The 15,675-nt window shown below is 35.9% G+C and overlaps 1 protein-coding gene across 5 annotated transcripts in view; it reads right to left on the bottom strand.

Annotated features, from left to right (window-relative positions):
- Positions 1-933: 933 nt before the first annotated feature.
- LOC145668055 (uncharacterized) overlaps positions 934-15,675 on the bottom strand; it is a 59,508-nt gene continuing 44,766 nt past the window's right edge. For 4 of the 5 annotated variants that reach the window (XM_081735543.1, XM_081735544.1, XM_081735542.1 and 1 more), the window contains one exon: positions 934-11,935. In XM_081735543.1, coding sequence (XP_081591669.1) covers positions 10,924-11,935 — 1,012 coding nt within the window. In that variant the 3' untranslated portion in view covers positions 934-10,923. The remainder of the gene's footprint in view (positions 11,936-15,675) is intronic. The other variant, XM_081735546.1, reaches the window with a different exon arrangement.

Genomic DNA, 15,675 nt, shown 5'->3' with positions numbered 1-15,675 from the left:
TTTAATGCAGTGTTCACACAAACTGTTCACTTACTTTTGTTCTTAGCTCAGTGAATGCACTTCTACTTTGTATTCCTATTTCTGCGAGATTCTACCATCTCAGCCAAAGTCTTCCTATTGCTTTTTTTCTTTCATTAATAGTGGCACAAACTTTAATTTTCCTATCATACGTACGCTGCATGATTTCCCATTACTTATGTGTATTCTCTTTATGAAGATTTAGTACTCTTATGATCTTTAAATGTTATTCAAAGTACTCTATCTTCCAATAGTGAATTTACTAGTATAAATTCTCGATTAGAAATCTACAATGTGCTCTAATACTATTATTATAAATCAATGTTCTAACTGAATAAAATAATAAGAAAAAGAACACTTTTATATTAATCTACTCAACAGTACGTGCCCCTTTTTTGCAAGAAGCAAGTTCAATTATAACGGAAGTGTATTCGTAATTTCAATATAAAATACTTTTGACCCATATAGAGGTCATACACTCTTTAAAAAGAAGGCTTTTAAAATAAAAACGATTTCTAACTTACCTCATAGCTCAATGGTACAGCATCCGCCTCTTGTTTCGCTGGTCTGAATTGAATTCCGTAAGTGATGTGTGGCTGTGTTTCCTAAGGGACTTATTATATTCTTTATTCATTCTCGTCTCCTTTATGCAAGTAAATGTAACTACGAGACGTAAAAGTCAAAGATTTTATTTTACTATTATTTTGCTCACATGATTTCTGAAGTCATTTACTATCTCTTCGTGAAGTCTGAGATGACAAGTAAATTTGTCAGGTAGACATTTTAATATACAAACGCTATGCAGATTTTTAAAATAGTTTTCCCGTTTATTATACATCAAAGTTTCAGAAGAAGATTTTTTCTTAAAGTACACTCAACTATACTAAGGAAGGTATTTTTAAATGAAACATGACATTACATTTAACAAATATTTATTTACAATATTTACATAAAATTATACCTAGGTATATACAAAAGTAACTGTTCCAACACTAATTCCCTCTCTCAATTCCCAACACTTTTTCCTTACATACCATTACCTTTCCTTCTTTTTTAGAACATTTCTTCCTCGATCAATCGCTTTTATACCTTACTTTCCTCATTAGCTCTATTAGTTCCCATCACACCACATATCTTCAAAATTGTTCATCATTACACATAGTTCGTTTCCATACATATCATCCCACAATACATCTTCAGCATTATTACTTTTTACTATTGTATGTTCTTCTTTATTTCATCTATTTATGAGGTACATCACACTCGACACTCCGCACCCTACACGTCCTTTCTCTTTTTTCGTGACCATATGATTTTCATTCGCCACTAGATACCAGTATTAAAATGTGCCGACTTACTCTCTTACTATCCTTTTCCTAAGTATAGTGTTTAAAAATAAGTGTTCTAGTAAACCTGTGCCTATCATTCGTATAGTCTTGCTTTTCCTATCTATTTTGATACAGTACAAGTCATGTTTATTCTGGTATGCTGTTACGTAAAGAAATTGAAATATTTCACATAATTATTAAATATACACGTAATTATACATATCATTCAGAAAGTGAACGTATGAATTGGACACGTCAGAAACATTGTATGTGTATAGCATTATAATTTAATATCTGTTATAGTATATTGTAAATTTTGTGGCTGTAAACATTCGAAAACAAACAATACAACTACAAACAATTTTCATAATACAGTGTCAAACAATTCAGTCAAAAAAAAAAAAAAAAAAAAAAAAGTGAAAATTTAATTGAACTTAAAAATTTTATTATTTCTATGTAGTTATTTCAAAATAGGGCAAAGACTGTAATAATATTAAGAGTTGAGCATTAATATTTGTATATTTTTACTGTAATAAATTATATATATAGTATATAAAATATTAATAATATTCATGTCATTGGCACTTACGCTTGCATTACTTTATAGTCACCGTTTACACGTATGTAAACTCAGGAGCATGTTTTGTTTGTATCGTTCTTATGGAAGAATGTAGATATTGTACTTTCGTACACAGTCTTCCTAGCTTCGAGAAGTTTCTTAAAGTAGAATTTAATACGGGCGCAGGCAATAATAATAATAATTGTAAGAAATGAATTTGTATGGTTTATTGAAACAACGGTAATATTGTTTTTGTCACACTAACTGTTAATATTAGTTCAACAGTAGGGGCTTCATCACAGCTTTCTCCCATTCTTGCTGCTCAGTGTACAAAGTGTTACTTGATTACATTAGTTATGTCATTCCACAGAAACAGGAACTGTCGTACGGCTACCTACGTTTGGGAAGTTTGTCCTGGGGATTGTAACTTTCATAATTCAAGTCAGAATTGTTGTATGTAAGCCGGTATGTAAGAAGTCATTTTCTTATGTAACTTCTGTTGCGTATACAATTGGGCTCCATATAATTTATCTGCCCGAGTTAAAGTGAAAATTATCCAATAAATGCTTATCATTGGCACGTTGCCAAATATTTCAGTGCTACGTTTTATAAAAGTCATAAGTGTTTACTAAATTAATGCATTTCAATTTCTTCGGAGTGAGTGATTACATTTAGAACTGAAACCTTCGACAGTAACTACATTATCTATTCTATTCTGCGCTATTAGAATCTGGAACGCTCAATTAAATTGTTTACAATCAAGCTAAATTATGTTTAATCACCTACATTGTTTTCAAGATAATCAGTCACATTTGTATAACTTCAGAAAATTATACAATATCAGGCAGGCTCATAGTGGTCTAGCAGGGTGTCTACTGAGTTTCATTTTCAAAATTCCAGTATATTTCCAGTACATTCAGTATAACTATCTCCAAATTCCTGTACCTAATACAATGATTTTTTAAAGTTTTTTTTAGGAATTGTCACACACTTGATGATTTCAGGTTTGTAATTGTTTTACCATCAAAAGAATATTTTATTTTTAATAAATTTAGTTAACCTTGATTTTTTAAATGCAATGATTTTTTAATATTTTTTAAAGGACCTATCAACTCTCCCTCTCAGCCCTCCACTCCAACCATTGTTTTAAATATCTAATTACAAAATGTACACAACTCTTGTTTTGGAAAAATTTACAATCTCAATGGATACAAAATTGTTTCTAAGACTATTAAAACAATTACAAAAAAGTATTGTTGACAAATTACCAGTTTCATGATTTTTCCAGTATGTGGATCAAAATTCCAGTATATTTCCAGTATTAAAATTAAATTCCAGTATAATTCAAGTATTTCCACTATTTCCAGTATCAGTAGACACCCTGTCTCTTGTAAATAGTTGAAAAGTGACCAAAAGCACACGAAAAAGTGACCAAAATCTCATCATGACCTTTTTTTCCTTTGTCAATTTCTCCATTGCCTCTCCCTTTGTTTGTTGTTTTTTTTCATCTTTTCTTCTTTACTTCTTGTTTTTGAGCTTCCTTCTTTCTTGTTTTCTAAGTATGCTTTGTAGTTACGGTAAGCAGACTTAGCATGTAAGAAGCTTCTTAGTAAGTGGAACCAGTTCTGGCCTATTTCCGAATTTCTTCATCCAAGACATTATAGCATTGACCTATAACTTAGCATTGAGAGTTCTCAAAGTCATGAAATATTCAAATTCATCTACTCTTAAGAACATACAAGAAGCACAACACAAAACCAACATGATGAACCACACAAACACAACGTTGAGCGGAGCGTTAACTATTACGAGAGAAAACTAAAAGACTATTATGATAGAAGAAAGAATAGACACAGAAGGGTTCTCAACCCCATCTTGAGAACTTAAGCATCGACCAACCATCTACTGTACTTTAGAAGGAATAAAAGCTGAAGTGAGAATAAAGCTGACTGTATCATATGTGGCAGCAAGTACTAAAGCTTTCAGAAGAGTAATGAGTAACAGGTTTCTGCCTTTTTCCATTTATTTTTATATTTTTCTTAGAAAACTGCCAATGCAAAAGACAAATCACACAAAAAAAGTAACTTTACCTCCCAAAAACGTAACTTTTACTGACAATTTTTTTTTTAAATTAACTTTTAGTGACCAACTTGAAAAAAGTAACTTTTAATTACCAACTTGAAAAAAGTAACTTTTAGTTTAAAAACTGATCCGCTATGAGCCCTATACAATATGCGTTTAATATGTATGCTCTATGCACTTAATAGAAGAGTAAAGATAAGATGGCCACTACACTAGAAATGTTAATGTGCTTTCATAATTTTGTGTTAGGATTGAACTAAGCAATATTGTAGATGATGTAATGTTATGTACGTACATCTACATATAAGCAGAGGCAATATTATGTAATCTCTTAAAAATATTTCTCTTATTTAATAAAATTATCCGATTTAAAGTAATTAATACGTGAACTTGGTTAAGTAGTAAGTACGTTATCATTCGGCAAGTGAGCTGTGACTAAATTTTTGGAAAGAACTTTGAAAATATTCTTTAAAAAGTTATTTTCTTTCTTATTTTCCCTTTCTTGCGTTCTTCATTCATTCATTCCCCTCCAAACTCTTCCGTGACCAAGTTGGGATAATTCATTTTTCCCTTTGCAGTTTATTGCAATCTAAACCATACTGACGGGATATTTATTGGTTATTTAATACCAAAAATTTACCTCTGGTGCGTGAAGTCCCTGGTTCAATCCCCGGCCAAGTAAGTTTGTTGTGGACAACATCATGTCCGTAGATTTTCTTGCGATATGCCTGTTTCCTCCCACAATTTCATTCTACCATTTCTTCCATCCTCACTCACTTGCCTTAATCACCCGTCTCCCTCGTGGGGGAGTTAAAGTGAGATATCATTTCAATTGGAAACCTCAGTAGTTATTGTTCTTTTATCATACCAATCGTCCACGTTCTTTCAAGCTCGGCCATTTCTTTGATAAGGTGTCTACTAAAATTTGAAAATGAATTTTCGTGACATTTTCTTTCCCAAATCATAAAATTTAGTAACATTCTCAAGAGCGAATTTGGGTGCAAATTGGGCCGAATCTTCATTCGTGCGACAGAAGCGTGCTTTGCTTGCGATTTATAGCGTCTAAAGCTGACCATAGATATTTTTGGTGGTGAATTTTGTCGTTTTGTATTACAAAATTTTACTTATTATACTTATATTTGTACAGATAAAAAAATCGTGACCCAAAAGCTAACTTCCGTGACTTTTTCTTGACTTTCATGATTGTTTTCTGATTTCGTGACTTTTTCATGACTTCTGTGACCGATAGACACCCTGTCTGAGAATTAAGAGTAGGCAGTTACAAAGTACGCAACAAAAGTTTCACACTTTAATTTATTATCGATAGTTTTTCCGTCGTTAAACTCAAAGGATTGATTGATTCCTATTCAAGTTTGATCATCAACTGGTATCTACATAGCTCTAGAATTTCTTGGGTTCTTTAATGATGCTCCCTTCTATCTTATAATTATAATTTTGTAAAGGCAGTTCAATACTACACGTATTCCTAATATCAATACAACTCATATAATTCAAGTAACGATTAGATTTTTTAAAACTTACATCTAAATAGTCGTTTTCCCAGATCCTTTTACTAGCTGTACGCTAAAGATTAAAATTCTACTTAATTAAAAGTTAGAATTGTTTGAACTTTTTTTTTAAAACATAGTTTAAGCACCTACTAATTTGCGCTTACACGAATATTAATGCTCAAGTCTAACTATGGTTACAGCCTGTTAATGATAGTATGCTTCGTATGTGTTGGCGATAAAGATTGTTAATTATTGCACCATCCTAAAGATAAACGGTAACAACTTTCTGTAGTTAATATTCTGTTTTCATATTGCTCACTTACTAAATTACATTGTACCTGACATGGAATGCATATTGTGTATTTTATAAAAGTAATTAAAATTTTCTTTACACTCAATAGGCTTTTGTTTTAACAATAAGCAGCAAACGAAGTTAATATTCAGCATCAACACTATTTGCAAATAAAGCCGTCAGATACAACCTGCCCACATAGCGGAGCAGCGATTGTTAATAATTAGGAATTAAAGAGTTACTCACTCACTGGGATGTTTCTATATTATTAGTAGATACGATCTTACTTCTTCAAATTTTGATTATGTTAACACGGAACAAAAGCATATATGAATGTTTACTTATCAGTTTCTTCGGTATATTCATCAACTACCTTATATAATTCACAATAAAAGAAATTAACAACTTCATCAACATAATTAATTATGTATATTTTCTTAACCTTCAAAAGCTGATATAAATTGAGAAAATTATTATTAACACTATACACTGTCACCAACTTCATTATAGATTTCACAATGTTTTGGAAACTCAATACTAATATTCAAACCCACGAGTGGTGTCTACGTAGCTGGGCAAAGAAAATTGCCATTACTGAATATTTACGTGATATAATGAATTCTTTTTTCTGTGTTTTATATTCCGAAATCCACATCTGTGCGGCTTATCTATGATTCCATGGACATAATTATATAAAACAGTATTTCATGTGACCTTACCAACGGTTACCGACCTTGGTACCTTGGCCTCGCCAAAGATTACTTTGTTAAAATATGTTTGGCACAAGATGTCTATCATGTGTCGCTTAGCCTTCATACACGAACATATTTTGGAATCAAATGTATATATATTTTTTCGCTTCACTAGATTACTTATGGGCTGGTCCCTTAGGTCTCTTACCATTAGACATCGGATTTTTATGCAAACATATTTTGTATGCTTACATGCAACTCTGTTGAATTTGGTAGGGGTTTCTAACACAGGGTTCCTTCTGACCTGGAGAAATCTATTTCCCTGACGTCTCCCTGACCTTTGGCAGGAAATTCCCTTACTTTCATGACAGGTGTCGGATGTCTGACATAAAATAAGGAATAAATAATGGTGAATATTTATATATGAGAACATTTACTCTATAGAGACAAATAATAATCAATTGCTCATACGTACATTCTACTTACCATCAATAAAAATCTGAGCAACGTTCCATACTGTGATCATTAATAGTTGGCTAAGCTGAAACTGGTGTGCAATTAATGTTACAGAAGGCTGTTTCATCCTTCTGGTAGCAATTTGCAGTCGCCACCAGAGGCGCTAGTTTCGCATCAGCAACGTGACACACGCAGTACGAAGTAGCCAGACATTTGTGTACAAGCCGTGCAGAGAAGAGACGTGTGTGAGCAGAATGTCGCCGAAAATCGACCCTTTTTGAGAGGGCTACATCGTAGCACTGTCTGATATAAGCTACAACTATAGCCGAATAAGAACACAGTGCAAGAAGAAAGGTTTCACAGTGTCTGATAAGGGAATTAATGCAGCCATCCATCGCAATGCAAACCCAGAGCAAACCATTGCCATGTGTCGTCAAAAGGGGCAAAATAAGCAACCGGCTCCACAACGCAGTCAAGACGTCATTGCCAAGGTCCGCCGGTTTGTGGCCCAGGAGAATCCACCCACTCAACGTGACATAGCGAGGCGTATTGGACGGTCAACTGCAACTGTACACCGAATCATACGCGACAATTTGGGACTCAGAAGAGCACACAAGCGGCGGGTCCATGTTCTGAAGCCAACGCACATCGCAGAACGGCGGGCGGCATGCAAAAGACTGTATGAAGGTTACCTGGCAGGTAACAAATGGCGTTATGTGATCACTTTAGATGAAGTATGGGTCTCTTTGACAGGATCCCAGCAGATGCGTGCAATTTACTACCACCTCAGTGATGGAACCGTTCATGCAAAGTGGGTTCGCTCCTGCAAGGAGAGTTTTCCAAAGAAATTTATGGTAGTGACGGGTTTCTGTGCAAAAGGAAAGCTTCCGATACACCGGGTGTTATCAAATGTCAAGGTGAATGCAGCATATTATATCGACATGTACTGGAACCCATCTATCGCCAACATGCCCGGCTTTGTATGGCAATGACACTGACAGAGTGTTCATCCACCAGGACAAGGCCAGCAGCCATACTGCCAAACGAACGGTGGCCTACATGACACGTATAGAACAGGAGACAGGTGTAAAGGCTATCCCATTTCGAGACATCCCCGTCAAGTCATTAGGTGCATCTCCTATGGACTTCTGTGCTTTCAACCTCAAACGGAATATCAATAAGCGTCGTCCGACCACACTTGGTGGCCTTTGGAAAGTGTGCGAGAAGTGGACGAAATTGGATCAGGCAGTGATCAATAGAGGTCTCCTTCAGTGGAAACTAAGATGTCATGCAATCGTTCACCAACGGGGCTCTCACATCGAGCATGATCACTGGTGGAAACGGGGTTTTACGTCCTAGGGCACGGGTCTAATTCACTACCATAAGGCTGAAACAGCCTTCTGTAGAAAATGTTTTATAAAATTACCCTGGTTTTCCCTGATTTCCAGTCTTTTTCCCTGACAACCACCATTTTCCCTGTGTTTTCTCCTGACTTCCCTGACCAGTAGGAACCTTGTAACAACAATAATACAGTTCGAATTCCAAGTTTTATTGTGCATATAAATGCATATTTCGAAGGTTAGAGCATATATTAGTGCAAGAGCACATTCGACATATTCTATAAGTTTTTATTTGAGATGTATGCTTATAGCATGGAATACATCCAGTTTTAGTTTGTATTTTTGAATGCATTCACATGACTACGCAACAGAATGATTTTTTGCATGGGAGGATGGAAGAGTTTCTAGTTTATGGAGGATCAATAATATTAGCAACCGATCGGTAGAGTAAAGACGCTTACAATTACCAAGACGTTAACAGAAATTTGATAATAAAGACATTGTAATATCGTGTCCACATCAATTCAGAAACAAAAGACACAATGAATGCTGCTCAGTGAATGCTTAGCTCTAGCTGCTGAAGTTCGGCACGAGTTCCAGTCAGTTCCTGGTAAATTCGGACGCTCTGCGGAAAAGAAAATGACGGATGTTATTGCCAGGAACTGACTACAAAACAATTCAAGCCATGGAAATATCTTTAGAGGTTACATTTCAACTTGCCAGAAAACTACGCTTGCTCCTCTCTATAAATATTATCCAGTAACATCTATTGATGTAAACAGGTTATTTTCTAGCTACGAATGTCACAAACTGACACCAAAAAAATGAAGTAAAGAGAGGCATCTTGTGATATACTATAAGGTTAATTACGGGAAGAAGTAAATCCTTAAAAACTTTTATATATTATTATTTTGTACAGTGGAAACGTGTAGAAAACCTTGAGATGGTGTTCTCATATCACTGTGTTTATTTTAATCTCATAATTTATGTATATTTTAAAAAGTTAGAAATATATAAACTGTAACTGTCATAAAAATAAATTCTGAAGAGAAGTCCCTGGAAGATAAAGTACAATTTCGATGTTTTATTTCATATACAAAATTTTGTCACAACTTTGCTGCATGTTTGAAAATACTCTTTTATTGCATTGTTAGTGCATATTTTAACACATTTAACAGCATAGTTGCAAAGCGCATAAAATCTGATGTTTACTTATATAACGTTTTCTGCTCCAAGAACTCAGTGTGCATGTAGCACATTTAGTGAGTTATCTAGTTGATTACTCATCAGTGACTTCCCTGAGACCTTCTGTCAGGCGTAGATATTCTTAGCCATACTACTTGGGCTATTAATGTAGAAAAAATATTCCCACGCCTACTACGGCTCTTACATTACCTTGGTATACAGGCCAACCCTGCCAACAATTCTCTTAATATTGATTCCAGGTATTTGGACATCATTCGTTCCTGCCCTCGGCACCTTCTGTTCAAATCTCGCAAAGCGCAGCAGGTCCTGGCCGACTGAGTTGAGTTTAACGTCCCTTTCAGCAGCGAGTCTATATGAGACGTGGACCGATTGATTAACATAAAGTCCGAAACACATGAGCTTCCGCCGGGAACCGAACCCGAGTCTCTCACGCCAGAGGCCTGGCCGGATACATTGTTTGAGACACTCCGGTGACCACTCTCTATTATCCTCTAGGCTATGGCTTGCTGTTTTGCATACCAAGATGTTCTTTTTGTCTTACACTCAATTTATAATCTTCATTATGCACCAAGGCCTATTTGGTCTACTATAGAAACTGTACAATGTTATAATAATGCCACTAGAATAATACTAATAAGACTTCTATGGCTGTGGCCGTAACAGAATTTTTGGCAGCTGTGTTTGCGATTATCTTATATCATCCTGAATTGTACACGTATTCTCCAATAATCAGGCTGTTCTTTATTGCTTTAATAAGAGAATATAACGTGTTTATTACGTGTTACTTGCTGCATATACACTTATACGGTGTCATATGTATCAACCTCTGACAATAAAGGTGATGGACCCTTACGAGCGATGCGCTCGATCCTGCAGCTTGTATTTAAGATTTGAAGCCTAAAACACACTGACAGTTGTTCATGAATTTTTCTGTTTCAGTAGAATGCTCGTAGCAGAAACTGACAGCAAACATGCTTTAGAAGATCGATATGATTCAGAAAACGAGATAAAGGTAAGTTTACGTTGATCACGACGTACTTTACACTAAAAAGACATCTGAACATGAATTCTTACATGCTTCACAATGGTAACTTATTTAACAATGTTAGAAACATATAGGAACACAAAACGTTTAAAACTCCCCATGACAATTGCCTGATAATACTGAGTTTATAACAAATTTTTGTGGCACTAAAACACTTAAATGGTTTACTCAGAAAGTATTCCAAATGTCAGATGAGACCAAATTTTTGAAGTTTTATTATAGATTTGGCAATCTAGTAAAGTCTCTCGGCCATGTGAGAGATATTCGCTATACTTTGCATTTATACTTAATACGCCTGTGGTTAAGATGAAATTGCTTCCCACATACTGAAGATAATTCTTTAGTAACAGCGTGGTTCTAATGCAAGATGAGCTTATATATCTAACTAAAAGTTTTAAACAAACTGTTCACTATATAAAGTCTCGGGGGCATGAGTTTTTTCATGTTGAGTCAGTTTTAGCATTGTCACATACGGTTTTCCACATAATTTGCACATATATTTACTACGACCATGGTTAAAGCTATGGTAATATAAGTGTCTGTTTAAATTGTATTTATAAGCAAACTGTTTCCCACATACTGAACATAAAAGTTCTTTAGTAACAGCGTGATTCTCTGAATGCAAGATGAGTTTAGATCTCGAGTTAAAGGTTTTATTACAGACTGTGCATTCAACTAAAGTCTCTGAGGCATGAGATTTTACATCTTCAGCCAGTTCTGGCATTGTCAGATACAGTTTTTCACATATTTGGCATTGAGCTTTGCCAAGTACATGGTTAATGCCATGGTGTTGTAAGTGTTTGCTGAACGAATGTTTATGTTTATTTAAGTGGTCGTTGAAATTAACTTGGTAAGCAAACTCTCTTTCACATATTGAACATAAAAATTCTTTAGTAGTAGCGTGATCTTCTTGATGTCTTCTCAAACCATTACTATTCCGGAATGTTTTAGAACATAATCGACATGAGAATGTTAGCTGCTTCACTTTTTTCTTAGAAAAACTCATTGTCTTCCCATGAGTAAGTAAGTGTTTCCTTAGTTCTATTTCTTTACCAAACGCAATGTTGCAATCTTTACAGCTGTAAATCTTAATACTTTGATGAAACTTTACATGTAATTTAAACAACGAGTTAGAGGAAAATGTCCTGTTACAATCACTACACGAGTACATGGTTGAAGGACTTCCTGTGGGTGCACAGTTCTCACTTACACTTTCCAAATTACACTTATTTAGTTTTGATAATTCTGATACATTTGTTAAATCACTTTCACTAGTGCCATATAATGTATCATCTTCTGATGGTGTATTGTCTATTATGAATTCATATTCCTCTTTATTTATAGCATCTTCGTTGTAAAGTATGTCTTGTTTTGAAATGATTTCATTGGTTTTGTCTCTTGTAAGTCTGAAAAGAAAATAGTATTGAAATCAATTAACACCCACTACAAATTATACTTTCTTTCATAGGAATTTCAATAACTGCAAAATCTATCATATTCAAAAACCATAAATACTGACCGACAATTATTTATATTGTAAGGATCCCCACATTTCAGGGTGTATTATTTCTTTGAGCACATGTTACTAGTGATGTGAGTGCGGGAAAAAACGCGTTTGTTTCGAGAAAAAACAGTGAAATTTGAGATGGGAAAATTGGACAAAATGGGAATAAAAAACTTAATCAAATTATTGAATCGAGTGACAGGAAATAACGGGTTATAGTGTTTAATTTTATTGAAACCTTATAAAAACTCAATTAATTGCTTTATATAATGTAGATAGTTGATTATTTGAGTGTACCTCTAATAAATTCGTGAAATTTGGCAAACTCAATTCAAGAGCCCTTCCTATCCCTACGTGTGGGAAAGTCCAAATTCCACGTAAAATGTCACTGGGCATCTACGCTGTACCTGTGCTGTGTTTTAGTTGTGTGAGAACAATTGACAAGTCAACGAGATGCTGGATTTGCTGGTGCCTGTAATATTGCGATTGCGAGTACTGATAAAGTGTTGCTCGTTCCCATGTCCTGTTTGTTTCTTCTTTGGTTGTTGAGTAGTCTAGTAACACCTTATAAACAGATATTAAATGTGCACCTAGGTACGAGAGTGTTTTAATGGCAAATGGAATGATACAAAAACAAAAAACAAAAAAGGGTCACACTCACTGAAGCTACGACAGTCAGTGCCTTTTATGTTACAATCAAAGTTTGAATCCCTACATCTTGCTTAAGAATGTTATGATCTTCAAAACTTTGGTGCATTAATTAAAACACGCCTGTGACATTCTAGGAAACGTAAACCTCAATACCGAAAGTTCACTGCTTAAACAACTATTGTGCCCAGGTACAGAATTTCTGATCGAAATCGGTTGAGGTTACGCCCTCTTTTAGTGATTACATTAAAAGTCCTCATAACTACGATTAATATAATCCGATGTGAAAAAGAGTACTCCACCCAATGCATTGTTGACTCCCTACTTTCTTGACCGGTGAGTACCAGGGTCGATATGAATATGTGGAAAGCCGGTACGCTCTGTAGATCACGCAGGGGCGGATCCACGGTGGGGGGCGATTGTCCCCCAGAAGAGGAAACTTTCTTTTATATATATATATATATATATATATATATATATATATAACCCATCCCAGAGTTTGGAGCTCTTAAAAGTATCTCTGAGTAGCAATATTACAACCCCCGCCCAGAAGTCCCTCCTGAATCCGCCCCTGGTCACGAATACGTTGGTTTCAATGTCGCAAAGTGAGGTGTGTTCGAACAATATTCGAAAAACCGATCAACCGTCCCGACAGTGTTGTTGTCGCTTTGCACCATTGGAGAAGCTTCCGGTGGAGATCTTTTGGTCTATCTTCATCTCCTGACTACGCCGCGTAATTCTATGCTGCACACTACCCGTGACTATAACCGGCCCAAAAGCACGGGTTTACTTGTGGGGGACACGTATCTCCGCTGACAGAGGGGCTCCTCGGGCATCGTGGGTATGGGGAGATCGGTAAGACACGTTAGTCTCTAAATATGGAAAACCCGGTGTCACATTTGAAGCTGTTCCGATGCCGGAGCTCAAAACGGCCAGACATTGCTGATCGCTCTCGACTATTTCGACCCATGTGTCAGCTGAGCTGTTTTAGTATAAATAGTAAAAGTAGTAAAAATAAAATAAAATAAAAGCTGCAAAAGTAAAATAAATCAAATTGTAATATTAGAAATGAACAAAGCATTGCTATTACTTATATCGTGTTAGTGTGATTGAAATATTCGACTAACGTTTACAAAAAATAACGAAAAATACAATTCTTAGTAACCCAAGACCACTTCTGCCATCGCTCAACGTACGATTCCATGATATAAGAAGTCTAGAGTCTGCGATGCGGAGAATTTTTTAACAGTTTTGCTGCCAGTCATTAGGAAAGCTCCTCCCTCCAAAGTGATCGAGACGCCGGAAGGGGTAGTAGTCGAAGGAAGAAGCGCACGAAGATATGGCGGGTACGAAAGGGTTTCATGCTCGAAATCGTGGATATCTACATCGTTGTTTGAGCCATTTATGGGGATTCATTGTAGCGTAACATTATGATACCATGTCTGTTGCCCATTGCTGGACGCTTACGGACAAGTTTGCAATACATTTCATGGAGTTCAGCACAGGAACGACCTCCAGTGATGATTTGCTTCAATGCAGAAAGATAATATTTCATACTTAATATATCTGCAACAATACCTTCTGGTGGACAGAGTGGCTCAGTGGTAGAGTGCTCAACTCTTGTGCGTGCGGTTCCTGGTTCGAACCGAGCCCACGTCAAGTGGCCTTTGTAGTGGACACATATCGTCTGTGTGAGTTTTCTCGGGGTTCTTCGGTTTTCTCCCACTCTTCTATTTTACCGTTTTCGTTCATTATCAACATTACGTCTCCCTTACCTCGGTACATAAGCACGAATCTTAAACTGTTAAACTACACAACATTTTCAGCGAGTGAAGGGGGACCCTGCATGCTGGTCAAGATCTAACCGCTCTCCGATTGTATATGATCTAATCACAAATGGCAATCATTTTCCGGTTATTCCGTTCACTCAGAGAAAAAAAACTTCATGCCTCCAGACGGCGATCCTTCTTGGCACGCACCTGATATCTACGAATCCACCTTACGACTTTACGGATCCTCCTAATGATAGCGGTACGGTGTATGCCTAACTCGTATGCGACTGCACGAACATTTTCTCCAAGATTCACATCCACAGTGTTTCTGAGGAACAACTCAACATGCTGTTGCTTCCTAGCCAAGGAGCTCATTTCTCAATGTTACGTTACTGGCATGAAATTTCACAATTCAAAGGCGCATGGTGTGTGTGTTAATTCATCCCCTTGTTTTCCGCAGCTATATCTGCAGAATGTCCCAGTTTTAACTTGTCAACGAAAATCTCTTGCAACTGTTTTTCATGGTGTACTTTTACAAGACCCTGTTCCAGAACACATTGTTTCCTGATACAAGAAGTTTATGGCTACATAGTGTGACTTCGTTTCATTGATTGCATTACAGAAGAGTGGTTTCCCATCAGACATAAAATTGGAAATTTCAATTGCACCACCCGTGGAAATTTGAGTCTCAAAAACATGTAATCTCTTCTGGATTACTTTAACATTGGTATTTCAGTGTTATTCTAGGACACTCTCCTCTCTTACCCTGAATAATCCCTTGAGAGTAGAACGGGATTCCCCAAAGGAGGGACGCTGATGATAAAGCAAGTCTTGATACTTCCCATTTCAACCCTCCGTAAAATTGTTGGCTATGTGCCCTCAACAGAATTGGCATTATAAAGGACCTTACCATTGGGATGTGGTTCAAAATCTCCTTGTTAAGCTCTTTGGTATAAACAATTCTTTACATCTGGAATCGCCACAAAATATCAGGAAATAACAACCTACTTTACAAACACGACGGCAAATTGTTTGATGCCAACGTTGTCTGCTTCATACAATTTAATTGTGAATCCTGCTTACACTCAGGCCAGTTATTTTCACTGTTTCCCTAGCTTTGATTAGTCTTACCACATAAGTGTTAAGATAATTTCAATACACAATTTGGCAAAAAAAAATCATTTATCATTTTATTCCTTATTGAAAGGATAATCCAATGTGA

This window comes from Thermobia domestica, chromosome 13 (genome assembly GCF_964235325.1).
Source record: "Thermobia domestica chromosome 13, izTheDome1.hap1.1, whole genome shotgun sequence".
NCBI lineage: Eukaryota > Metazoa > Arthropoda > Insecta > Zygentoma > Lepismatidae > Thermobia > Thermobia domestica.
Note: the sequence above shows the minus strand (reverse complement) of the source record. Positions and strands in the feature narration are given on the sequence as shown.